The sequence below is a fragment of the Pollicipes pollicipes genome, unplaced genomic scaffold (assembly GCF_011947565.3).
Source record: "Pollicipes pollicipes isolate AB1234 unplaced genomic scaffold, Ppol_2.1 Scaffold_4881;HRSCAF=5763_pilon_pilon_pilon, whole genome shotgun sequence".
Taxonomy (NCBI): Eukaryota; Metazoa; Arthropoda; class Thecostraca; order Pollicipedomorpha; family Pollicipedidae; genus Pollicipes; species Pollicipes pollicipes.
Window position 1 is genome coordinate 858,115 of NW_023596576.1, and position 26,743 is coordinate 884,857.

General features: G+C 48.1%; 1 protein-coding gene across 2 annotated transcripts; it reads right to left on the reverse strand.

Annotated features, from left to right (window-relative positions):
- Window positions 1–4,679: 4,679 nt before the first annotated feature.
- On the reverse strand, window positions 4,680–26,743 carry LOC119101772 (G-protein coupled receptor Mth2). Of its 2 annotated transcripts, none has more exons than XM_037225196.1 (6): window positions 26,698–26,743; window positions 22,003–22,193; window positions 16,404–16,551; window positions 8,104–8,193; window positions 6,753–6,918; window positions 4,680–6,487 (listed from the first exon to the last, which is right to left on the reverse strand). In XM_037225196.1, exons 1-6 carry the CDS (start codon window positions 26,724–26,726, stop codon window positions 6,296–6,298), a joined length of 816 nt encoding a protein of 271 aa, XP_037081091.1. In that variant the 5' UTR covers window positions 26,727–26,743; the 3' UTR covers window positions 4,680–6,295. The 2 variants fall into 2 exon arrangements, with proteins under 2 accessions (XP_037081091.1, XP_037081090.1); XM_037225195.1 differs by having other exon boundaries at window positions 6,735–6,918.

The following is a 26,743-nucleotide window of genomic DNA, read 5'->3' on the forward strand; positions in this document are numbered from 1 at the left end:
CCGTAATTCGGGGATGTTGTACATTCCATGTGAATTGAATGGGTGAGAAGAAATCGTGGTGATGTTGCAATGTGGTGCGAAAGGCCCACCTGACCAGATAGCATGCATGCGAAGCCTCCGTATACGGCATAGCTTTTAAAGAACTGCGTTCGCTGTGATGTAAAAAGTGCATGGACCAGTAACAGTGTTGGTTAAGATAATGACTTGTAGAGAGAGTTGGCTCGGACAGAGCCTCTCAAGAGGAAAACGTTATCATAGTTCTCGTTTGACTCGCCCAAGCTGTCGCCTCGCCCATGACCACGGGTAATTAGGCTCGCACTTAATTATCTAGCAATCATATTCGCACTCTAAGGGGTATCCCACCTTTTTTGTACTTCCGCTGATTGCTACATCAGACGCACGTACGATTTCATCAGTCATACCAGCTTTTTCGAAATGCTCCCGAAAAGCTTAGAATTTATATTTGAAGTAGCCGGTCATTCGGAAGAAATCCCATTTGACTCCCTGCTCACCACTATGAAAGTACTACATTTAATTTGCCTAGTTTTTCAAATGTGTATACTTTGTTATGTTCAAGGGCGGATCTAGGATTTCGTCAAGGGGGGCACGCAATGTTGTGGGGCCCTCTAGAGTTTGGAGTCCCCTCCAAAAAAATACCCTCGCATTCCGGTCATTGAATTTGAAGATAAGCAGTAAATAGCGTATACATATATATCTATACATATATAAATACACACATATATATGTGTATGAATATATATATATATATATATATATATATATATATATATATATATATATATATATATATAGTAAATATGGAACCCATCTGTCTGTGTTAAAGCTAGGCATGATACATGGAGCTCATTCATTCTCTCCAGATCACGTTAATTCCTGTGATTTAGAGGCCAAGTGTTTCGGAAAAACAAGTAAAATGAACTCAAATCGGCTGCTACGTCCGATCAAAAGCAACCACGGACTCGATTCCTGGCTTATTTACGGCTAGGTGGCTGGTTGATGTAATTAGCTGGTGACTGATAACTATTTTATAATTTTATATTTGTTATAAAGGAGCACGAAATATTCTAGCACTCAAAATATGCTTAGAATGTGATGCACGAGTTTGATAAGTGTCACACTCAATCGCCAAGGGAAATGACACTTGCGACGTCGGAGTCACGTAAAACTACCTTCGACAGTTGCGCGCAGAAAGTCATCGGCACATGCGCGACTGCTGCTCTGAGGCTAAGGCACCAAGGCTAATAGGGACGAAACCTGACCGATCCTGGGTGCCCTGCGAGGTCAACAAAGAGGCTCCTTTCAACAAGTAATGGGTCCTCAGGACAAGTGGAAAGAACCCGAGACCAGCGTGGTGGGCCCCTAAACGATCGGTAGTACCTCGGTAGGCTGACATATAAAGCCCCGACCAGAACACAGGACCCTCTGAGCAAAGGGAACCATGTAAGACCATGAATTGATACCCCCTGGCGATCAAAAGTGCCCCTGCAGGTTAACAAAAAGGACCCGATAGGAGTAAAGAGTCATTCGCAAATGTGATCAAAGGGAAAGAGCCCTCGATCAAAGGGAAAGAGCCCTCGATCAAAGAAGGGGGGCCCTGAGCATCGAGTGTCTCGACGCCTTACCGCATATGAGCCCCAGCAACAGCACAAGTCCCTCCGAGCAAGCGGAAAGAACCCAAGACTAATATGCTGCTGAGCAGCTGAGTGTATCCTGACATATGGAGCCCCGGAAAAACCATATAGAGCCTTTCGGGTGAATGGGAATAATTCGTTGAGGGCTCCTGATTGATCAAGAGTGCCCAGGTGTGAAAGCAGATAGTGTCTCAACAGCAGCGTTGGGATCATGTGCGGTAAATGAAAAAGTGCTAAGAGATCAAGGGTAACGTGGAATGCTCCTCGGCAATCAGACTGGCCAGGTAAGTGGCCATATATGGCCCAGACAACGGCGTAAGGCCTCTGGAAGGCATAACGTACCGCACGGTTTCCATCAATCACCACCCTTCAAATCAGCAAATATTTTAAGTTGTTTACTTACGTTTGCAATCGTTGTATGTCGTCTGTAGGCCCAAGCACATCCAATTTTATTGTGTTTTTTTATTAGAAAACTGTGTCTGTTCAGCCGCTTATCGGCCACTTCGAAGCCTATGGGTCCCCTCTGCATTGTCCATGGGGCATGGTCCGGTGCCCCCCCCCCCCCCCTCTCTGTATCCGCCAACGACCCAAGCAGCTTATAGATGGGACCCGCCAAAAACATAGGGCCATCCATTCAAGTAAGAAGCATTCAAGACAACATGGAGACCCCCGGAGTGGTCGAGTGCGCAAGTGCAGATTAACAGGAAGGCCCGTGAAGAGCGTAGGGCCCTCCATTCAAACAAGAAGTACCCGAAACACAATGCAAATGGTCCCCGAACGATGTCATGTGTAGAAGCAGATTATCAGAAAGGGCTCGACAAGAGCGTAAGGCCCTTCATTCAAGCACGGGGTACTCAAAACTCAGTGCGGAGGACCCCCGAAAGATGAAGTTCACCCGAGGATTGTCAGATGGACCCCGACAGGAGCGTAGGGCCCTAAATTCAAACACCAAGAGCCAATGTACAGTCCCCTGGACAATCCAGTGTAACCGAGGAGGCGAACAGAGGGGGCCCGACAAGTGCTTAAGGTCCTCCATTCAAATTGGAAGCACCCAAGACACAATGTGGGGCCCCCGAACAATTGAATGTGCCCGAACAGGATGGGGGTTTCGACAAGAGAGTAGGGCCTCCCGTTCAAGTATGAAATACCCACGACACAATGTAGAGGCCCCCCGAATTATCGAGTGCGCCAGCGCCGGTTAACAGACAGGGCCTCCGTCAAGAGCGTAGGGCGCTCCAATCAAATATGAGGTACCCAAGACCCGATGTAGAGGTCCCCCAATGATCCAATGTGTCCGAGCAGCTTATCAGAAGGGACCCCGACAAAAGCACAAGGCCCTCTATTCAAATAAGAAGTACTCAAAACCCAGTGCAGAGAGCCCCGAAAGTTGAAGTGTACCCGAGCAGGTTACCAGTTGGCCCCGATAGGACCCAAAGTAGTAGACCCAGTAAGGCCTCAAATTCAAACACCAAGACCCAATATGCAGGGCCCCCGAACAATCCAGTGTCGGTGAGGAGGTGAACAGAGGGGCCCCGTGGCAAGCGCGTAAGACCCTCTATTCAAAAAGGAAGCACCCGAGACCCAATGTGGAAGGCTCCCGAGCGATCGAATATGCCCGAGCAGGTTTTCAAATAGGCCCCCAACAAGAGCGTAGGGTCCCCTATTCAAGTACCGAAGAACTAGTGTGGAGGGCCCGCGAAGGATCGAGTGTGCCCGAGCAGGCTATCAGATGGATCCCGACAGGAGCGTAGGGCCCCACATTAAAATGCCCAATGTGTAAGCCCCCCCCAAAATTCGGTGTGTCAGAGCAATGACATATGGCGCCATTAACAAGTTAACGTATAGGGTGTAGAGCCCTCCATTCAACTACAAAACACCCGAGACCCGATTTGGTGTGTCCGGAACGACCCATGTGCTCGATGAGATTAACAGATGGGCCCCGACAAGAGTGAAGGGCCCTAAGCAAGTGTCAGAGAATTGGAAGCTCCCTAGAACAATGTAGGGGCCTATGAGCATATCGTGAGTTTGTCGGTAGGTTAACCGAGGCCGTCATAAAGGGCGCCTGCGCAACCGAGAATGCCCCGGCAGGTTAACGTGTGGGGCCCCAGCTACAGCGTACAGAGCCTTTCCGGCGAATGGAAAAAAAATATGTGGAAGGCCCCTGATAAACAAGAGCGCCTCGGCACGCTAGCAGGACGGGCCAGCAAACACCGCAAGGACCCGCGAGCAAGTACTAAAAATCAAGGGCAAAGTGAAAGGCTGCTTAAAAATCAGAATGACATGCAAGTGAGCACATAGCCCCCCCCCCCCCCCCCCCGAAACGGCATAGGCCTGCTGGACAGCATAATGAAGCCTAAATTCGCCAAGAACAGTTTTTAAATCATTTAGGTTTTGTTTTTGTCCACTCGTGGGTCCTTTACTTTTGTTTGCGACTGTTCTTGGTCGCCTGCAAGTCCAAACACACCCAATTTTGTTGCATTTTGTGTTAAAAAACTGCACCTGTTCGACAAGCTGTGGGCCTCTTCGGAGCCAATGGGCCCCTTCGGGGCCCAAGGGGGCATGGCCCCGTGTCCTCCCCTCCATCATTTGGATCCACCTCTGGTAATGTTTGCAACGCACTTAAGTGTCAATCACATAAGCCACTCTGGGCCAATCACAAACGCCCTTTTGTTCACACCATTAGAGGTGCGCACGGTGGCGGCCATGATGACGGCGTTCGCGACTGCAGGGAAGAAACGTATTCCTGGTACAAAGCCTTGACAGAGCAATTCAGACACAAAAATAATTGAAAATGATATTCTGTTTTTTTTAAGGCACCGTAGTGGTGCATGGTCCATACGCTGCCAATACTACTATCAGACGTAAAAAGGCCTAAGGTTTCACTAGAAAATATTTTTTGAATTACGCCCCAAAGCTCAGACGCTCCCTTTAACCAATTAGGCAATCAGGTTCGCAATTCCACAACCATGCGGCCTACGCATGGTCAATACGGTGTACAAACGGCTAATTTAACATGGCCCGTGGATCGTTTCACCTATATTTTCAGGAGAGCAATGACAGCGCTAATATCGATTGGCACAACGGCAACATAATGCAAAGGCGCGTATGACTTAACTTTCTCGACGCCCCAAAGAGCATGCTGTCACAAGGCGTGAGCTCCGGAGATACGGCAAACGTGACGGTTTCCGTGACAGTGACTTCAACATCACGTGTCAAGTCTGTCGAAGCTCACTCTGACACACCAGCGCAGGTGCAATACGCAACTCCATGTCGTACAGAACAAGGGAAAATCGATAGTACCCCTGTGACATGATAAAGTGCACAGCAGTAGCTGGAATGTATGCAGTTGGCAATAATACATTCTCTCGATGATCTGGACATTCAGCGCACAAAAAGCACAAGGATAAAAGTGCTCAGGCAGGCCATGCATGCAATCATGCATACATGCATGCACGTGTTAATTCCTGCAGCAAATCACATTAATCAATCTTAACGATTATCATAGCGTTGGGGACCTCGACCGGAACACAGCGAGCACCAATGCAATCAAAACCTGTAGCAGCTTTGCGTGTTTCATGCCCTTCGGACTTTCGTCATAAATATACCGCAACGTATTTGAAGGGAACGCTTGGCTTAATGACGAGCTTCGGTTTCATTTCGCCCAGGAATGGCAAAGCGAGCATAGCGAGCCCCATCAGCAAAACAGACCCTACTTCGCTGTCAAAGGGGTCCTTCTTTGGGACTAGGAACATTATTAGGTTTGGGGGTCCATACAGATGCTTTGAGGGCCCATTTGGTTAATTCACAATACCTTTACTGCCGTTTTGAGCAATCACAGCCCCACCACTTTTAACTTCAGTCCCTCCACCCCCAGATGGAGTCATGGTCCCCAAAGCCTCTTGGTCATGTTATTGACGAGTTTTGAACTGAAATTCACATCAAGTGTTGCATGCTGCGTGATCATATGGTGTGCACAGTCAGATGATATCAGCAAGACAACCACAGGTGTCCAGTAGTGACGACGGTAAAGCTAGCTCGCTATATTTAAGCTTCGTGCAGATTTTGAGTCGGCAAAAGAGCACTAGTGTAAAATTAATTTCACTAAGGACGCTGTCATTGGAAGGAATTTTTCCAAAACAACAACTGGTGGCATGATAGAGCAGGCAGCTTAGAACCCATCAGGCACGCAGACATATTCGTTACTCAGCTAGCGCTGATGCCAGTGTAAAACAGCCCATAAACAGGCCACCACACAGCGGAGCACCGCCGCCTGCCTCGGCACAAAATCCTCGCAGCGTAGCACGCCATCGACCGTTGCGTGGGTAGATCGGCACACGCCACGAGAGCCCGCGTCCCGGGCAGCGCTGCGCACCGGCACCGGGCATCGACGGGCGCGCCGTCCCAGCGAGAGTTCGTGCCAGCATACTTCACAAGCGACGCAAACAGAAGCGCGGAGCGAGTCAAAGCACACGAGTTCAACAGTGATTTAACAGGAGCACGGTCTTCAGTTCAGCGGCGTGGCACGATCGACGGGACGTGCCCTGCGTGCCCAGTGATGACGCTGTGCGTCCACAGTCTCCCCTCCAGCGGCCCGTCGGCCCACACATGCCGTTTGCTCATCGGACGGGCGACGGACAGCGCACTTAGCACGGATTGTCGTGGGTGCTCTTGTCGGGGTTGCATGGCGTCGCCTTGCCGCTGTCACCGTTCGACTCCGCCGTTTTGATGTTGTCACCTTTCTGGACATCGGTCATGTGTATGTTGCTTGACTGGGCATTCCCATCGGTTCCGGAGCTGCTGGCCCCAGTTGTCTTGGTCCGGGAGGAGGGCGGCTTCTGTCGGCCGGGAAGAAGGTTCAGACGATACATGGGGTCGGTGAGACCGCGGCCTGTCGATAGCGCCAGAGGCTCACTTGCCGTCGGAGATGACGACCACGAGAGCACACGCCTTCACGGTGGTATAGTCATGATCGTGCACCGTAGACGACTGCAATTTACTTTGGCATATTAGTTGCACGGCTGAAACAGTCCAGATGTGACAAGAACACGTTTTCACATACGCGCTGTTTCTGTGCATACATACCATGGCAAACCCGCGTACCCGCTCGTCCTTTCCTGGTGGATAGATAAGGCCAGCAGACGGATTGAAGCCGCGCTTGGTGAGCTCCAAATATCTGTCTTTGATTGCCCGGCGTGAGGAGGAGCGAACGATGAACAGAAAGAAGATCACAATTCCCTGGGAGGCGTTGAGGATGTCCGTGAAGTACCTTGAGGGTGAAAAGGAAACACCTAGTGTAGATAGCGACGTGATTAGTAACACGCAAAACTTGATAAAACGCGCAGTGGGAGCCACAAAACCACAGGGCAGTGCGGCATGAGACGAACGCATCGAAATTCCCGTAGCAAAATGCACCTCACTGACAGCCAATTAATTATAATCATGAATAATCCGATAAATAACATAAATGACGGTTCACATTTGCTCTTTTGGATGCCACATACCCACCCACCATGTCTACGGGGAATTTAAAGTAAAAAATTCCTTGCTCCGCGCATCAGCTGGCATAATGTGATGTGATTTAGATCGCTTGGCAAGCTAGCAGCGGACAAATGCGGGGATCTTCTTCGATTCCGTAAGCTGAGTTCTCGCGAAGCGCCTTACACATCTTGTTGATCGCACAGCTCAGAAACAGCTGCAGTAAAATTACAGTGCCCTGCGAAATGCGACGGTAGACCTTGACTTTAATTAGGAGTATAAGAATTAAGATCCAAAGCGCGAAATATTCATTACAATTGAGTGACGGCAGTCAGGGTAAAGTGAGCGGGCCGCAGCTATTCGAGACTGCGAGTCTGAAGAAGACATAATATGAGAGAAAGCAAGACAGGGACAAGAGCAAGCAATACGGAGTGAAGATCAGACACGCAAATTTATCCCATCCACGACCATTAAATCGATTTCCGATCCATACCCTATGAGTTATATTTCATTTCAACTCCACACCCTGGATGCAGAGTTGTTTCCAATTTCATGTCTGAAGAGACACAACAGCCTGCAATGCGCCTGTAGTGCGATATGCGGGCTTTATCAACACATATGTTTGGATCAGTGGAAAACATAATTATACCTGGGTAGCCTGTCACATTAACCCTTTCATTATTGATGTTTCTGAAGCAGGCCTTACGATGACTTCATTGCAAATAATTTCCTAAGCTTCAGCTCAAACTTGCCCACATGTTTTCATGTCGTTTTCACATTGCCCGAAGGAAATGGACGTCCCCCCCCCTCCCCTGGAAGCTGCTTGCGATTATCCCGACATGAAATACAAACACTGGTAGTTTTTTTACATGGAATGCATATTCTGGTGCACACTTTTTAAGATCTGGGTGTTAGTAAGCAGTGAACAAATTAAAGGAAGGAAGCACGCATGCTTATGTATCGGTAGAAACCTTACCAGATTTGCTTCGGAGGTATCAGTTCAGACAGGCACTCAGCTATCCAGCTGACCTCCATGATGATGAACAGGTTGACGTACACCCTCAGCCTGAAACAGTAATTCTTATATTTCGGTGTGTTTTTGTTACCTTTGCTAAGGAAGTGTAATTCAGTAGTCACTACAGCGTCCACCAGGTGCCAAGCACAGCGTTGTATTAGCAGTCTCACATTCTCAGAAGGGGTTAATGCCACCACAAACTTGGCGACGGAACATATACGGTATGCGGGATCAGACAAACTGGTGTCTCTGACACACAAATCACGTGACAGATACAGGTTATGCACAGAAGGGGGGGGGGGATAAGGACACTTTTCGCAACACTGTCAGATGCGCACGCATCTTAACAGCTGCCGTTGTTTCCCACATTCATGTGTCTGACACCAGATCTGCCACTTCAACCATCCACCCATGCAAAATTCGTGCACTGTTATGACCTCATGACCACCTTCTTGCAAGAACACGTCTGAAACAACAACATTCAAATTGGACCTTTCATAATACTTGTACTATTTTCCCACAGACCCGCCTTTGTTACTTCCAGCATCCGGCACTGCAATCTTTGTGTACGCATCACGTGGGTGTCTACCCCAGTCTCCGGCACGTGACCAACGTTTTCGTCAGAGGATAACAAATTGCTCCCAAGTTTGGAGATGAAGATTCCAGAACAAGAAACAGTATCGAAGAATGATACAGTCACTTTGCGTTCTGTCTTCAGCTGTACCGCTTTGAACGGAAACGAGATCACAAGGAAAGATACCAGAATGTGCTCGCTTCTCACAGAGCCCCTGTTGCAACTCAACTAAAAACACTGTTGGGAAAAGTACAAGCACAGTCGTACAAACAGGTACCAATATGCGAAGAGAAAAATCCTCACAAAAGAAAATGCACCATATAGCTAAGGACAGCAGGTTATAAGTTTCAACAGATGTAAAACAATATTCAGCTTTGCCATACCCCAGAAATCGTCTGACTCAGAATGTCTTTGACGTCATTCTTGGCCGAATTTGAATGAATGAATTTCAAATGCTTTTCCCAGGCAGGTGCGATGAGTTGAACTGAATGACGTTGGCACCAGATTAATACTGGATATCAAACAGCGCATGCCCACGACCATCGACGTCGCTGGCCATGCGGCGATCAAGGCCAATACCAAGATGGTTGTCGAGCCGTTCACATCTGGCGTTCGTGAGCACGACTTCAAGATATAACGGCCGTCAGTCGGCTCTCAATCAATGTTGTGCAAGGCACGCTGACACAATCAAGCAATGCCGTATTGCGGAGCACATCCACTAAAAAGAGAAATGACGTTATCTGGAGCGGCCTTTTCCACTTAAAAGTATGCGAGTAGTTATATGTGAGTTTATTTTGTCACATCTGATGCTTCATTATATTTAAATAATGGCCATTTCCTTTAAAGCTGCTCCGAGGCGTTACAACTTGCCACATTGTCTGACGACGTCAGGGTTAGGCATACGAGAAATGCTGCGGAAACGGTCTCAACAGGCCGGAATTTCAGCGACACCATCAGAAAGAGTGCACTTGCACAATTCGTTTGCGCAATATCAGCAAGATGCCCGATCCTACACTGACCTGGCCGTCTAAACGACCGAGACCACATTGGAACCTTCACTATCTCCCGCCCGCCATGGTGGCTCATAGTATCTATGCAAACCTGAAGGATACACCGCACAAACATGAGCCGTGGAAAGAGCGGTCCAGTTTGTCACTGATGCGGCTCTGCCCGCGCCACACCGCGATTACATCGGGTCTTCTGTTCCAGAAGACAAAACGATGGGGTGCAGTCAAAATCTGGTGTTCTTTTTTTTCGCTATACTTTTATTGGCCATGCCGGTTCGCTCAAGTTGTATAATAACCGTGGGGCAACACTTTTGTCTCCACACGCAGCACGCGCCGGACCCTTGCCGAGCACAGCAGGGCGGGGAAGCAGGTTTGTTCTGACGCTGTTTTACCGGCGCTGGTCTCACTCAGTGTACGGAGGTTGCCTCTCACATATCCGAACAGTCAGATTGCTTAGGTCAGTAGATTTAAAGAACGAGGTGTAAGCAAATTTAGGTCATTTTTTACAGCAGAATGATCTGACCCTCTCTACTCCATAGGCGGAGCATACATTCTGTGTAGCCAGAATTTCGTGTGCTCCAACACCGGCCCCATTCTTCCCAGTCAGACGATTGTTGTCTGGTTGTTGGTCCTGAATGGGTTGAAAGCTGTTGCTTAAGTATGATATCAAGGGTCTTCACTGATCATAAAATGACCACTTGTTAGTGCGAAGGGCACATGTCCGCATATGTCCGCATGCTACTTATGACGATACACCGTTGCACTTCCATAAAGGTATTCGAATGAGCACTGGACATTTGCGTTCCGAAGGCTGATACTGCTTCGAACGGGACCGATCTTCAGTGGTCAGGCTACAGGCCCGCTCTCTAAGAGCACATTTTGACGGCCTGAGTCGTCCAACTCTTTTGCTAGTTTATGACCAGTTTAAGGGACTATTGACTCAACAATGAAACTAGATGACGGTGTCAAGTTCTTGAAGATTGAAACTTAATGTCACTGGGCAGTGTTACACAAACACGACACACCACAGAACGCTAATGAGTGTGGATTACACGTAAAGGGTAAGGTCATCTTACAGGGATATATTTATACAAGCGTGTGCGTGAACATTTGTATTGTGAAAAATATAAATTTCAGGCGTCAGTGCTCGTTTAATGCAAAAAAGACATGCCTTTGGTACGACGGCCACGGTTTCCTCAGCCCAATCCGGCATTTCTCTGACTCGGAAATGCTCCGTAACACTTCCTCTAATGCTAGGCAACATTCGAAAAGTCTCCAAACAGAGACCGTCTTAAATACCTTGAAATAACTACGTTCCGGATTTCGAAAGCGGTTCTGAAGCGCAAAATCAATAAATGGGCTTACCCTCCGTCGCTGCTACCAGTTGTAAGGCGTATGCCTAGTTCATGTTGTTTATGGACCCTGCCAAATGTTTGGAGACTCAGTTCAAGGTCAGAGATAGCGACTCATTGTTGAGTATGTCAACTCCGGCGCAGTTGTCCGGCGCCGACAAGCCAGCGGCAGTTCCGCGACTCGCCTCAAACTAATCAAACTAATCACTTGCGTCTGCCCGGGCTTGGCGAGAGATCACCCGGCGGCATCGTATGCCGCGCCGAAGGCAGGACTGTGGACTCCACGGTACCATACACCGGACCAACAGCAGGACTGTGACTCCATGGTACCGCACACCAGACCAATAGCAGGACTGTGACTCCATGGTACCGCACACCGGACCAATAGGCAGGACTGTGACTCCACGGTACCAGACACCGGACCAACAGCAGGACTGTGACTCCCGGTACCGCACACCGGACCAATAGCAGGGCTGTGACTCCATGGTACCGCACACCGGGCCAATGTCAGGACTGTGACTCCACGGTACCATACCCCGACCAATAGCAGGACTGTGACTCCATGGTACCGCACACCGGACCAATAGCAGGGCTGTGACTCCATGGTACCATACACCGGACAACAGCAGGACTGTGACTCCATGGTACCGCACACCGGCCAATGTCAGGACTGTGACTCCATGGTACCATACACCGGACCAACAGCAGGACTGTGACTCCATGGTACCGCACACCGGACCAATAGCAGGGCTGTGACTCCATGGTACCGCACACCGGGCCAATGTCAGGACTGTGACTCCACGGTACCATACACCGGACCAACAGCAGGACTGTGATTCCATGGTACCGCACACCGGACCAATAGCAGGGCTGTGACTCCATGGTACCATACACTGGACCAATAGCAGGACTGTGACTCCATGGTACCGCACACCGGGCCAATGTCAGGACTGTGACTCCATGGTACCATACACCGGACCAATAGCAGGGCTGTGACTCCATGGTACCATACACCGGACCAACAGCAGGACTGTGACTCCCCGGTACCGCACACCAGGCCAATGTCAGGACTGTGACTCCATGGTACCGCACAGCAGACCAATATCAGGACTGTGACTCCATGGTACCATACACACACCAATAGCAGGCTGTGACTCCCCGGTACCGCACACCAGACCAATATCAGGACCGTGGCTCCATGGTACCATACAACGGACCAATAGCAGGGCTGTGACTCCCCGGTACCGCACACCAGACCAATATCAGGACTGTGACTCCATGGTACCATACACCGGACCAATAGCAGGGCTGTGACTCCCCGGTACCGCACACCAGACCAATATCAGGAGACTGTGACTCCTGGTACCATACACCGGACCAAAAGCAGGGCTGTGACTCCCCGGTACCGTGCACCAGACTAATAACAGGGCTGTGACTCGATGGCACCGTACACTGGGCCTGTAGCGAGGCTGTGACTTAACGGTACCGCGCGCCGGACCGGAAGGGACTGCGGCTCGACTGACACGATGTTGTCGCACACCGGACAAAAAAGCGTGCATGTCACTCGGGGTAATATATGCCGGACTGAAGACCGGGCAGCGACTCGACCGGACCGCATACCATACAATGGGCTGGGCTACACCTGCACAGCACCTTAGGTCAGGTCACAAGCGGGGCTGTGACTTTAAGTCAGCGTGTACAACACCAAGAGCAGTAATTTAGCTCGACAACACTGTTAAGCTTATTTGATTAGCTGAACAAATGAGCTAAACGTCACTTTATACCGAACCACCGGTAAGGGGGTGGGGGGGGGGGGGGGTGCCTTGACAACACCCAGTACCGGACCAGAGACAGGACTACATCCGATAAGTACCACATACTGCACCAACACCATTTAGCTGACCAAGACCAGCTTTCTTACATAAGCTGCATGTTAAGCATTGTTTGCCGCTTCCACCCGAAAGGTCTTCATGGTCACCTCATGATATATTACGAGTTGATGGAATAACAGAACAGGTCGCCTTCCCTCTGCATTATTCGTGCAGTGCGGGGCACGCTGGGGGCTAGAAGCCGGCGGTTCACTGCTCCCAGGGACCCGCTGAAGAGTCGCTGGCGTGCCTCCAGTGCGCCCGCGGCTATCGCGGTCTGACTCTGATCGAGTTACGTTATTTAGGGCAAGATGGACAGAGCACGCAAATATTTGAACTGAACTGAGATTAATCCTGATACGCATTGATGATATACGGCACGCATCGTTTTTTTTTTAAAGTAACATGTCGATAATATAGTAGTCGCATGCATGGATGTCTTAAGATAGGCAGCACGGCTGGGGATCAGCCCGACAATGCGTGTGCGCACGGCTGGGGATCGGCCCGGCAATGCGGGTGCGTACGGCTGGGGATCAGCCCGACGATGCGGGTGCGCACGGCTGGGGATCAGCCCGACAATGCGTGTGAGCCCCGACGATGGGTGCCCTGCTAGGGATCAGCCGACGATCGGTGCGCACGGCTGGGGATCAGCCCGACAATGCGTGTGCGCACGGCTGGGGATCGGCCCGGCAATGCGGGTGCGCACGGCTGGGGATCAGCCCGACGATGCGGGTGCGTGAGGTGCCAGGCCACCCGACCAGAGAGGAGCTGGCCCATGCAGGGGCGAACTTGGGATTGGACCATGACCTCCGTGGGCGCCGAAGGCCCCTGCCTCTATTTTGGAGCGTGGATGGATGACTCGACTGGCTGGGCGGCTAGCCTGCGGCGTTCAAGGAGATCCAAAGACCCAACGATACCGTCCCTTAATCCGGCTATGCCTATCGTGCCGGTCGACCACTACCCGTCAACAAGAGCTGCCATTTTTTCCCCTTTTTAAGTTTGAAAGCGCGTTGTGACGTCCTGAGTCAAAAGCCCTCACTGGATTGGTAAGGACATGTACAAAAGCACGAAAGCCTACAGTTTAAGACTCATGTTCACGTAGAAGCTAAAGGGCATTCATAACTGCTAACATCTAAGAGAGGTGGTCTTCAGCTCGCATTTTTTCAGCATATATGCTCAGAGTTTTAATGCTGTGTTATCGACCTCTAATATGCCAGGAAGTACTGGTCAATTGGCATTATCGCGCAACATGGTCATATTGATAGCATTCGATGTTTCAAGCTGGGCTGAGGCTCACGGGGGCAGGGGTTGAGAAGGATAAGGACATAATTGCGCTTGAAAACCAGGGCAGGTAAATTCAGAAATGTCCAACATCTGTCCAGATACTGTCACAAAAAGTGATGAAAAATTATAGATCATCCGAGCTCCAAATGTTCAGACACTAGGTACGCGGTTGTACGCCAAGGACTCGATGAAACATGAACGGATCAGCCGTAAGGTTGCAATTACCCACAGCGAGCATCAGATTAGAAAATTACCTGCCACGACCATCAGGCACTACGAACGTTGCCCGAACATCACGAACATGTCAGCAACGCTGGATCTTACGTTCTGGCACCCAATTTAGCACCCGCCCAGGCACCCATTTTGACATCCGTCCTGCCACCCGCTTTGGCATCCATCCTGGCACCCAATTTGGCACATGCCATAGCACCCACTTTGACATCCGTCCTAGCACCCTATTTGGCACTCGTCCACGCACCAAATTTTGCATCCGTCCTGTCACCCGATTTGACGCGCAATTTGGCACCCACCCCGACACCCAATTCTGCACCCATCCTGACACCCAATTCTACATCCATCCTAGCACCCAATTTGGCACCTGTCCTGGCAAAGACTCTGGCCCCTGTTCTGGCACTCAGTTTGACACTCGTCCTAGCACCCAACTTGGCACCCGTCCGTGCGCCCAATTTGCCATATCTGCATGTGCTTCCACCAGAAAATTTGAGTGCATACTTAGTTTTCATCATGTAGTGGATTATCTGAATAAAGGTATGATATTTGCTCCAAAATGCAACGGATGTGTGGCATACAAACTTGGCTTGGTAATATTCACTCGCAGCACACTGCCTCCTCAAATCAGCAGCCTGAACACATTTCTTTCTCATCAGTTGTGCCAAGGTTGACGACGCGGAGATCCCGCACATTGCCGTAGAGGGGTGTCACCGTGCGGGCACCACTCTCTCGTAGGGAGGAACTCGCAGATGCATGCAGACTTGCCAGACTGCTATTCACTCTGTTATTAATCGCCACAGCGTTAGAAATGACCATTGCTGGTCCTAATGGGCCCTGATCCCAACTAAAACGAGACTGGAAGTCTCGGAATAATAAGAAACACTGCAGACACGAATGCACTGTAACATTGCCCTCACTATACTATAACCGCTGGATGGAATCTTAGCGGTGTACGGTCAGTGCTCTAACGCTGAGCTAAATCGACCTTATATTGTTCCAGGAAGGTGCTGGTTAAAAACGACGTTATAAAAAATAGCGCTAGCATTGGTGTAATGCAGTACTCGACGCCTTAAGATGGGGAAATACTCACGAATGACAAGAATTGAGCGAGGTCAATGACAAAATTGCACTTAAATGCTAGAAACTGGTTTAAGCAACGTCTTTTAGTTTACCCAGGCCCATAAATAAATCTAAAAGCACTGGCGCCCGCTTATAAATTTACGGCCACAGCAACGGACGTTGTGTTAAAAAACAATCATCATTGGATTAGAAATAGATGCATATTCCTTGTGATGACACCGATGCCCGCAAATCTTGTCAACCTCTCCCACTCACCACTCATGACACTGGATGCTTCAAATTCAGTTAGCGTCTCTTGAAAGTGAATTGATTTTTCCACTCAGTCTGCATGGCCTGGCAAGTTGTAAAATCTGACTCGGTCCCAATCCCCGTATTGTCTAAATGTTGTGATCCGGTCCAGGTTCAGTCCCACCCGAGCCTTGATTCCGCCCGCCATCTGCCGATTGATGCAATCCGTAGAGTGCTCTACCGTGTACGGCCACACGCCTCCGTCCGCAATGTCCTAAGTGTATCACAGTGGTGGGATTCCGCTGTCTGTGCCGCACGAAACGGCTCGTGTGGCCTTGGCACCGAGCTTTGAGCGCATCTGTGCATGACTGACGAAAGGACATATGAAAATTATAAAGTAGGTTATGTATAAATTGGTAACGTTCGTTGCGACACACGGGCGACAGTTAAAATATCATTATATAGATTATAACACAGCTTCGTGATAGCACTCACCCGACGTTGACGAATGAGGTGTCTACCTTTTCATGCCATCCTGGCGTGCGGGGAGATCGGTCTGCCTACCTGTCATCGTGGCGTGTGGGGAGATCGGTCTGTCTACCTGTCATCGTGATGTGCGAGAGATCAATCTTCCCACCTGTCTCGAGCGGTGCGCTTCCGCTGAAGAATTCGTGAGTCTTGGTCAGCTTTGTACAGCTTCCAAGCGGTGGCGAGAAAGAAGACGACGTTGACCCCCGTGATAATGAAGATCGTTATGTAGAAGTAGAGCAGCCCCGCTTTGTGACCTGAAAACAGAATATTCATATCGGGAGCGATAGTGGTTGACCATACATCTATTGGACCAAACAGCACACATGATCACATCGCAGATAATGCATCAACACATCAATCACGCCCTCATTTGTTCACGGCGACATCTCCACCTTTACATCTAGTTCAGTTTCAGTTAAGATTCATCGATTCGCACGTGAGATTCTCTGCATAACCGGGCATTGCTCCTTTTTTGAATTAAGGGGGGATTGTTCCAAAAACGTCAGCGGTTGCAGCGGGATGGGTGCGTACTTAGGTATGTATGCTGACCTTAGACCTCAGAAAAAGAGTCAAATAGGCTCATTTTTCGACACACACCCTATGTTTGCATGGTCTGAAGCATACAAATTTTGCAAACATGATGCGTCGAACGTATCAAGCAAAGTATTCATGCAGGTATTGATATAATATCAGTATGCATCTATGGAACATTCTGTATCTGCATGCATCACCATATGCGTCCATAGCACAAAAGCATCGATTATCTTTCCAGACTTACGTTTTTTCAACAATATTAGTTTAGTTAAGGAAATGAATATTTGTCTTTTTTAGGTTTACTGTGTCTTGTGATTTAGCTGTTCACTGTTATTTTCCAATGCTCCCAAAAACGCCCTTGGTGTATTTACGTTTCTCTTTAGTGTTCTGTTTATTTGGCTTGTTGACGTCAACCAAGTTGCGCTGCTTCCTACCAGTACCATGGCTATTCGGAGTGCTGTTGCTAGGCATCTCAATGTCGCACATACGAAGAAACTGTGGCATGTGGCTGGCGAAACTGAGATGCAGGGCAAGCTCTAGGCAAGGCCGGAACCCTGTCATCAACAAACTGACTAAACATGCGCCATCTCACCCGGCACCACCGCGCAGCTCTGCTCTGACGTCAGCGTCGCTGAGCACTGGCGCTCAGGCTACAGCCGACGGAGGCGCGCCTCACAGGCTACCGCCGACGGAGGCGCGCCTCAGGCTACGGCCGACGGAGGCGCGCCTCAGGCTACAGCCGACGGAGGCGCGCCTACGTTCTGCACCCGCAGACGATGCGCTTATGCTGGCACCAGCTTGGTTCAGCCGATCAGTCGTGCTCCGCCCGGTGCTTGGGACACTGGACGGCCTGTATGGTCCACAGGGACCCAGAACCAGCCCGAGGTCCGGTCGCATCGCTGACAGCCGTGGTGCTCTTCTCGCCGCCTCCCGCAAGGCCCACGACTCGACCCTGGACGTTGCAAGTGCGACATTTTAGTCCCCAGCAGGCTGATAAAAGGTCACAGCCTGAGTTCTGGTGAACTGATAGCATATTTGCGGTTATGCTAAAACTAGCCCGGTTCGCAGATGCGCCGATGAATGCCACGTGGCAACAAAATGCAGAAGTCCTACAGGAAGCCCGGCTGATAGTGGGTGTCTCGCTTCCGCACGAGGAACGGCTGGTAGTGCCTGCACCGTCATCGACGTAGACGGAAACGGTGTCTGTGCTGTGGCGGATGCAAGGCATGCCATCGTACCACCACGCACTGTCGGCGTGGAAGAGAGAAATGGCCACACTTTGTGGATATAGGAATTTTCTAGTGGTTTCTCTGTGAGCCATTTAATTGCCTGCCAACACCAGGCGTTGGAGTTCCCGAGCATTCAAAATTGCTAGCTGATGCTCTGACATATACAGCGTTCTGAAGATGAGCGGGATATATCAAGAAACATAGAAAATATATTGTGATCTGATGGTGAGATGAGGACAAAGAGTACAAGAGCATTCATTACTGAAATTCATCCAATAAGAATGTTCGGCCAAAGTCCTTAAAAACTGGTCAAAACGAACCCCCCCCAAAAAAACAGTTCACATGGGTTGCGTGGACTGAAAACCAATAAAATTGTACTAATTGCCGTTTTCAGATAGGATTATGGTGCAAGAACTTTCAAAACTGCTGAAAAGTTTATATTTTATTGTTGAATTAAATAATCCTTAAAGTCCGCCTTGCTCCACACTGCATTCTTGTCAACAAAAATGGCGTGACCAGCTCCAACGCCCTCAACCGATCCACAACGCTGATTGGCTGAAGAAACAAAAAGCTATAGGGCATCTGTCTTGTATCGTATGATAGACATATTCTTAGTTCGATAGACGTGGTCTAGCTAGTGGATGTAAAAGAAATTGCCTGAATTCAGTTATTTCTTTGCCAGTGTTGAATGCCAACAAAAACTTCCAAAAAAATTTAAGAACTTGAGCGTATTAAAAAACTTCATTGCATCAATCCATTGTAAACAACTAATGAATATCCGTTTTCATGATGAATTGATGTATCAACACGGATGGGAACTTCAGATTGACAAAAGATATCCGTGTTTATGTCATGTAATGCAGTGTTCGTCAAACTCATTCCAGTACTCCGCAAAAAGATTTTCTGACCAACAGCTGGAATTGGTAAATTGGTTCACACCAGGAACACTTAGTAACAGGAAGAAGAAACGGGATAGACAAAGGTCCTCTGCTGAGAGCATCCCCCTCGCAAAACAAATCAGATTTGGCTCACTTGGTCTCGAAGGCTATGCGATTTTCTTCTTGTTTTGCTTGCTTTTAGTAAAACAGAAGCCAGAAGTCACTGGAAGATGCTATTATGTTTGCATCTTGATCTCACTGTGTCAACCAAATGAAAAGCAAGAGGTTAAATAAATGCATCGAGAAACCGGTGCCATTCATTTACCGATAGTTCAGCGCACTCTTTCTAAACCGATAGCGCTCAGGAACTTTACCGGAATCTGCTGGGGTCCACAGAGGTATTGAGGGGCCCGTCAATTAAACGTGGGATTTACACCGAAATAGGGTTCAAATTTATATTGGCTGGCTAACCCATGTTTTTCTGGAGATTTTGTTCCTTCATAAAGAACTGAATATTAAAAAATTAGGTGGCATACTTTTGAAAACATGCGCTCATTAGCTTCAGAAACAAATGCCCCAATGCCCGGCGTTCAGTTTCCATAAGCTAAGCATCATCGACCCCGTGGTGGAGGCCAGAAGGGTAGATGAAAATGATCATGCATCCGAACAAGCGCCTCTGATCGCGTCAGCATTTTCATTTGAACGATTAAAAACCATTCCGGACTGTCTATTTTACCTGGGCGGTTTTTGGTCCTATAATCGGAACGGATTAGCATTTACAGCTGCTGCTAATTGTTCGCTGTTCGCCACTGCGAACTCGTGGCGTAATGGTGGAATCTGTTTCTCCTGTTGCTGCAGCCATAAGTCTGTCGGAGGATAGCTTCTAACTGATGATACAAGTGAAATTTTATGTTGTTTAATTTTGTTATATTTTGTTCAATTTTGCCTTAGTTTTGCCTTGAATTTAATGTTGCCGCCCAGTTTAATTTTGAAGCTATGGATGGATTTTAAAACAACTTCAGAAGCATTATTTCACGACAGATTTTTTTCATTCCGCACCCGGCGCCCGCCGCCTGGCGTTGATTGGAGCGGCCAGCACCGTTCGGTTTGATAAATGCTGTAACCGCGCGAATACGAGTTCTCGCTGCCAAGGATTGCGACTCTGCAAGTTCATATACTTTCGAATAATTTGTTTCATATGTTGATTCTGAGAAAGGATGTAAATTTTGGGACAAAAATAGTTTGGTCGTGCCAACACATTTTGAAGTAATTTCGATCTTCTGCATTAAACAGTAGGGAGGACCCTTTCTTTTCCCGGGAGAGGCGCTCCGTGAAAAGAACACTACAGGGCACACAACCTCTCCCGGTCAGGGGCTGGTGGGCTCTTTCGTCTCAACAAACAACTGGTTGATGGCGTCGCGGACAAAAAGTGGAGCTAGAAAGATCATGTGCATGTCCACTTGCATAGCTTACATTTTTGCAAAGTTTCACCAGTCTTCGCAACAAAAATATTTGCAGTCTGTCTGGCAACAATGTCGTAGGGTAAATTATCCGATGGATCGCATCGGCGTACCTTCGAAAGTGACATCGCAGAACAAGCAACAAGCTCCACGTAGCCCCACGTGCTAAGATTTGGTCGCCAACTTTTTATAAGAATACATTCACTTATTTTCCTGTCTATTTCACATACAGGGCTCATTATAGCCGATTATGCGAAAGTGATATGCGCCTTTATGTGTGATGTGTGTTGGCTTAAAATCGTTTACATATATAAGTCATGCTTGACACGTAATGCGCTATGCCAGTTTAATTCAAATCGCTTGCATGTATAACTGATGCGCGACGTATGGTGCCTATTAACTTCAACTCGCTTGCATGTCTCAATGAACCGTGATGCGTGATACCTATTTGCTTGAATTCGTTTGCATGTACACATATGTTAGCGTATTCTAATTCTTAGATAGACACTGTGTCGTGGTAATGGATGGCAATCGCTCTTTGTTCAATTCCCTGGATGATGGTGTCCTGTAAAAGCTGTGGCTTGCCGTTAGAAAAAAAAACTGAAAAAATCGAGTAGGACCATAGACAGCTGATTTTGAATTCAATTGTGCTATTGTTTTGATAGAGGCATTTTGCCGAAATATCAAACCAACTATATCTCCATTCTCTTGATTTTTCTCCGAGGAATGAGGCTATTGCTACTGTCTTATCTATGTGAATAAGAAAACCTAAAAGCTCTCATATGCACCACCTTTGCTGTGAAAGGGAATGTTCCATCTTTGAAGATATTGCAGCAGGCATCAGATATGATGAAATAAGCTCACATTTACTGTTGGTATACTTAAAGTGGCTAATATTGCTCTAAGCAACAATATTTCTCCACTTAATAGGTATGCGCCTTTGTTTGATTGCCTCATCGCACTTTGCACAACAGTGATTGAAAACCAGTTGACTGCCTTTACATCTGGAGATCGTAGTCACAAGCGCCAAATATGAACGACTTGAGAACTCTATTTGTATTGGCATTGATCGCCGCATGGTCAGTGGAATGGTAGGATTCCAATGACGTTATTATGACGTCATGGATGTTTGGGTAAATTTGAAACAGTATTCACGAAAGAGCCCGGACGTCTTCGTGGGCGTGTAGTTCAGAAACTAGAGGGGCTTTGGTCTTAAGATGGGCAAGGCTGTTAACTGCATCGAATGATCTTCAAGATAGTCTTTGAGCCCAAAACCCCGTACAAATGTGAAATATTCCTTCTGATGTTTAGAACACTAAGATGTAGCAGAAGGCTTACACACATTCTGCCACCATTTTTTTCCGGTAATCCAGCCCAGATCGGGATGGAGTTTGCAATAAGATCGGAAAGGCGAATTGGCGGGGATCAGATGTATCCTAGCCGGATCGGACTGGACTGGGCCCTGATCATTAAATCCTTGGAAGGCACCATCTCGAGAACAACGTCTCGAGAAAAGACGTAGCACAGACACCTCGTCCGAGCTGAGCCAGGTGCACTGGTATCTGATGTCTGTTGGCAGCACTGCCCTGAGACCCAGTACTCACTGGCGAAGAAGCAACGCCCCTCGCCGATGCCGGGCCGCACGATAGTGCCGTCAGGGATGACCGAGGTGGGCGCGTAGTTGAAGAACGCCAGCAGGCCGGTCATCACCAGCGGCACGCCCCACGCGTACAGCGAGTGTCGGATGAACCGGTGTCGCAGCGACCGCTCGGACGGCGGCTGCGCGCGCAGGTGTCTGAAAACAGGGGGTCTGCTGTAGGACGTGACGACAATATTGGTCAGCGTGGGAATGAAGCAACATGACCACCCATATGGAACGAGGTATGCTGTGCAGCGGAGCAATGCTCAGAGCCGAGCCGCTGAGGGCTAGTGCTGTCTGAGGACCACACACTGATGGGGTTAAATGTTAACAATAGCAACAGAGAGGGAAGTGGGAAGCTTATTTGTTGAGTTTACAACATATAAATGCGCATGTAATGTTGACAGCTAATTGGGTGGGTGAGCTAATCAACCGCTCAGCAATGTTTGAAAAGAGCTTTTGATAGTTGTCTAGATCTGCGGGAGAAAAGTTTTGCAAAATTTACGGTGAAATTCAAAAAGACTAGCCTCACCAAAAAAATTTCACGGTTATGCGCTCTCTCTTATGCGCAAAGCGAACAGTAAGCCCATTTGAAAGGACATCGGGCTTTAATAGCAGGGACCCCAGGGGCAAATACAAATTGTTAGAGCCGTAGTGCTAACTAATTTGAGCTGTTCAGCATTTCCCCAGTCCCAGCTCGATGTCTGTAGCATCGTGCACCAAAGCACATGCTTGTTATCCGATCTTTAGGCAGTCGAAATTCAATTTTTATCTGTTCAGAATAAACTCTGGATGCATAAAATTTCGTACAAAGCGTTCAGATTGCCAGAAATGGGCAATCGCTCTCGTATCCATTATGTTTTAAGTACAGCCTACGCATGGCAACTATTGTTTAAATACCATAGGCATTATTTACGCATGCATTTTTTGTGCAGGTGTGTTTGCATTGCACACGGGTGCCTTTTTAAGCGCTGATTTGAATATCGCCTCATATTTGGAAATTGCGGGAAAAATTGAAAACCACGCGGTAATGTACGTTTTATCAGTTTTGTGTTTTCATGTACTGGCCATTAAGGCGTAATTAATCAGTTTAGCGCTTTAGCATGATTTACCGTACACAGTGACTAAATACGATGCTGTCGGTATCTATCCCAGTGTATCACGCCTTTTCATGAGCTCGTAATGTTATCTGGAACGTAGCGTGCGTCGTAGTTGCAATGCTTCCGGTAGGTATCGCTAGTTGTTCTGTGCGGCGCGTGTCCGCCATCGGCATAGGTTCTTCTCCAACTTCTCGGCGCAGTCGCCAGGAGTTCGACGTAAAAAAGGTTAATTATAATTATTTGCAGGCCATCCGAGACACAATATCCCATAGTTAACGTCGATTGACATTTCCGTTAGAAGTATTGCTATCACCAACAACGAGAGAATGCCGAAGAATAGCGCGGCGAGAAATAGCGGATAATTGATGGCATTCATGGATTTGTGATTAAACTTAATCACGCAGGCTGCTGTTGCTGTTACTTGCATTGTTTGCACTCACTTGGGTCAGCTTCGTACAACCGTGCTGGGATGTGTTTGGATTAGATTGTGACAGGAGTGAACATCCCAGCCCAGAGCTTATGGAAGAGCAAAATATTGACGAAAAGCTTGCCTTTTGTTTGCATGTTTGAGAATCACTCCGACAAGCATGTAACCAGCAGACCACATAACATCACTGTAAATATCCCCAGGTTTTGTTCGTGCGTTTCGTTTTGGATGTGGTTGCAGGCATATCGGTGCAGCTCGATGTAGCAGTGACCCAGGACCAGTAATAATTTCTTCAAGAAATGTTTCGTTGATCTGGTGAAGATCGCGTTTATTGGGGGAGTGCTCCAGCTACGTGATGTTGCAGGGATGTTACCACAGCATCTGTCACGTAAGAATAATCCACTTTTCGTCTGGGCGAACGTTCAGCCGCAACATCTCATCATCGTCACAACTGTCGGACCAACATGATAACTCAGCAGCTGAGGAGCTGGCAGAGCTGCTTGAGGAGCTGATGGAGGCAGCGCTGGCTCGGAAGTGGCGTCAGCAACGGAGGCTGCGACACGACGCTTTCAACGCCCCTTTTTGTTCCCTCCAGCGCTCTGCCGTAGCCTAATCTACTTTGCCGATATAGTGTCGCCGGCTCTTTCGCAATAAATGTCAATATAAATGTTGTGATATTGGGATGCTCAGGTGGCACAGTGCGCTTCGAGATGTCAAACAGCGGAGCCATACGCAAGACAACAAATGTACGATCGCACTGGTAGCCACGCCTCCGCACCACTTACTCGATATTCCAAGGTCGGTGGTCTCGTCTTACACACATGCCTTTCCTTTCGTGGGGATGGATGCATTGGTTCAAATTTCGATCACGTCGTCACCTAAGTTTCTAATGCAACATTTTATGGAGATATGCTTTTCGTCAGTCTTTTGTCCTCCCATTTCACTCTCAAGTTGAATACGTCACAGGGTTTTGTGGCAAACTGGGTGAGAGGCAGCCTCATTTTGTTTCCAAACGGCGTACCTTCCATACAAAAGGCTGCGACCAGAAATAGTGTTTAATGAGCTTGTTTCTACGCAAAATCGCGCAAACGCGGGTGCGACGGTGCTACCCGAGGCGAAAATAACAATGGAGGCAGCAGACAATCGACGTGACGGATCAGGATCAGAGAGCCAATGTAGCTGTCAAGTTACTCGCATTTTCTTTCCCGCATTACCTTTCATGGCCTGTCGTTGTTGGTGTCAAAACCTTTTTGGCTATGACAGAACTGCTACACGACGTTAGCCGTGGACATCGGATGGGTCTTTCGTCAAGGTGCATGTAACTGTTTTCACAATGTGCTGCAAAGTTTTAAAAAATTGCAATGTTTTCACGATTTTTTAGCATAGAATAAGCTCTCTGACAAGGAAATGATCGCTGTCATGTGATCCCATTAGCCTTGCATAGCTAACTGACATATTTTCGGCTAAGCATAACTTTTTTAAGATGAAACTAGCTCGTTATGGGTGTGTTTTCTTTGGTCCATGCCCTTTGTCCACCAAGGGTTCACCTATTTCTGCAATAAAACTAGGCCTGGCAATCAGCCGTGTGGATCCGTTCAGGGTGTTGAATGCTAGAGCTGCTCATCATTGTTTACATCGACGCTATGTAAAACAAGGCGAGCTTTGAGGATCATTTAATGCAAGGCCACGCATCGTGAATCATATTCAGGCATGAAACTCTGAAAATACAGCACACCTATGAAATGGAGGAGGTCGGGTTTTCTAAGTCAATTCCGTCGTGTCTGCGTCAGACACGCCACTGATTTCTTTTAAAGTTGCGAAAAGTTTCGGTCGGAAGATATCTGCGCACATGCGGATGATCTCGCTTACAGCCAGACAATCGCAGTTTGACATTTTTAAATGCGTCTTGAAACGATCCTTTTAAATTTCCGTGAAACATCTGCAGCCGAAAATCGCTGATAAAAGTTGTGAAGTTGAACAATGAAATGAGCAAGGAAACAAATGGACAAAATGAACAATGAAAACAGTTCGAAGAGTTTTCAATAGTGTTGCACCAAAACCCAAGTAAAGACAGTCGTTATTTTAGTTCACCTCTCTTTCACGCCGACCTCCCGGCAAGAACCTGCACACATGGTGGCCACCAGGTGCACGTACCAACTGACGACACCTAACGGAAACACTGGAACTGCAAGGCGCACTCTGTTCAAAGTAACCTGACAGGTCATGGAAAAGATAATACGTTCGAGCTAACATCAATACCATTGTAAAGGATCGTCATTTCAGAAAAAAAGATATTCACCTGCTTGGCTTCACACCATTCACACCATGGCTTCCTTAGGCCCCAGTCAGCATGATATGCAAAACAAATCAAGCTGCGAAAACTGAGGTCGCTAATCGACTTTGAATTTTTGGTGGATTTTTTCGGATAATTCAAAATTTGGGGCGTTATTTGAGATGAAAGCGTAACAGCACACCAGAAAAGACACATGAAGAGTAATTTTTTGGCAAAACGTTCAACTTCGTCTTCCCAATGGGCATGCCCATCATGTCGCTGCAGCGATATGTCGAGCCCAACAGTCATAATGTAGTGAGAACGTCAGCGGATAGCCGAATGAATATGTACTCCACGCAGTTGAGACAACTGCTAAAACATCAGGGGCATTGTTATCAGCGCGTAGGTGCTGTCAATGGGCTGGGAATCGCTCGTTAAAATCACCCCCTCCGTTGCAGATTGTGGTAAATCCCCGTCTGAAAAAAATCCTGGCTGCATCCCCGATCACGAGTGAGCAAGGTAAAGTAAAAATGAGCGAGATCATGTGATATTCATGAATATAGAAATTATAGCTTGTAAAGCACCACATCAAATCGCGTACCACAAAGAGAGCATTCAGTGCAACCGATGCCGTTCGTGGGAACTATTCAGGCAGTGTGGTGATGAGCGAGGCGAGGCTATGTCAGTTCAGGCAATTTCCAAACATGTCATCGAGAAGCGCACCATTGTCTAACTGCTTAGCGGGGTGGCTTAGCCGGTACTCATCGTCTGATATTGGCTGTTCCAGTTTCTATCTCTGCACAATCTCGTTGGCAGCCCAGACGAAGCGGTCAGATATCGTCACGTGGGAGAGATACTCACGCAAAGGTCCACCAGATGTCGAAGCTCATCACGTTCAGCCAGAAGA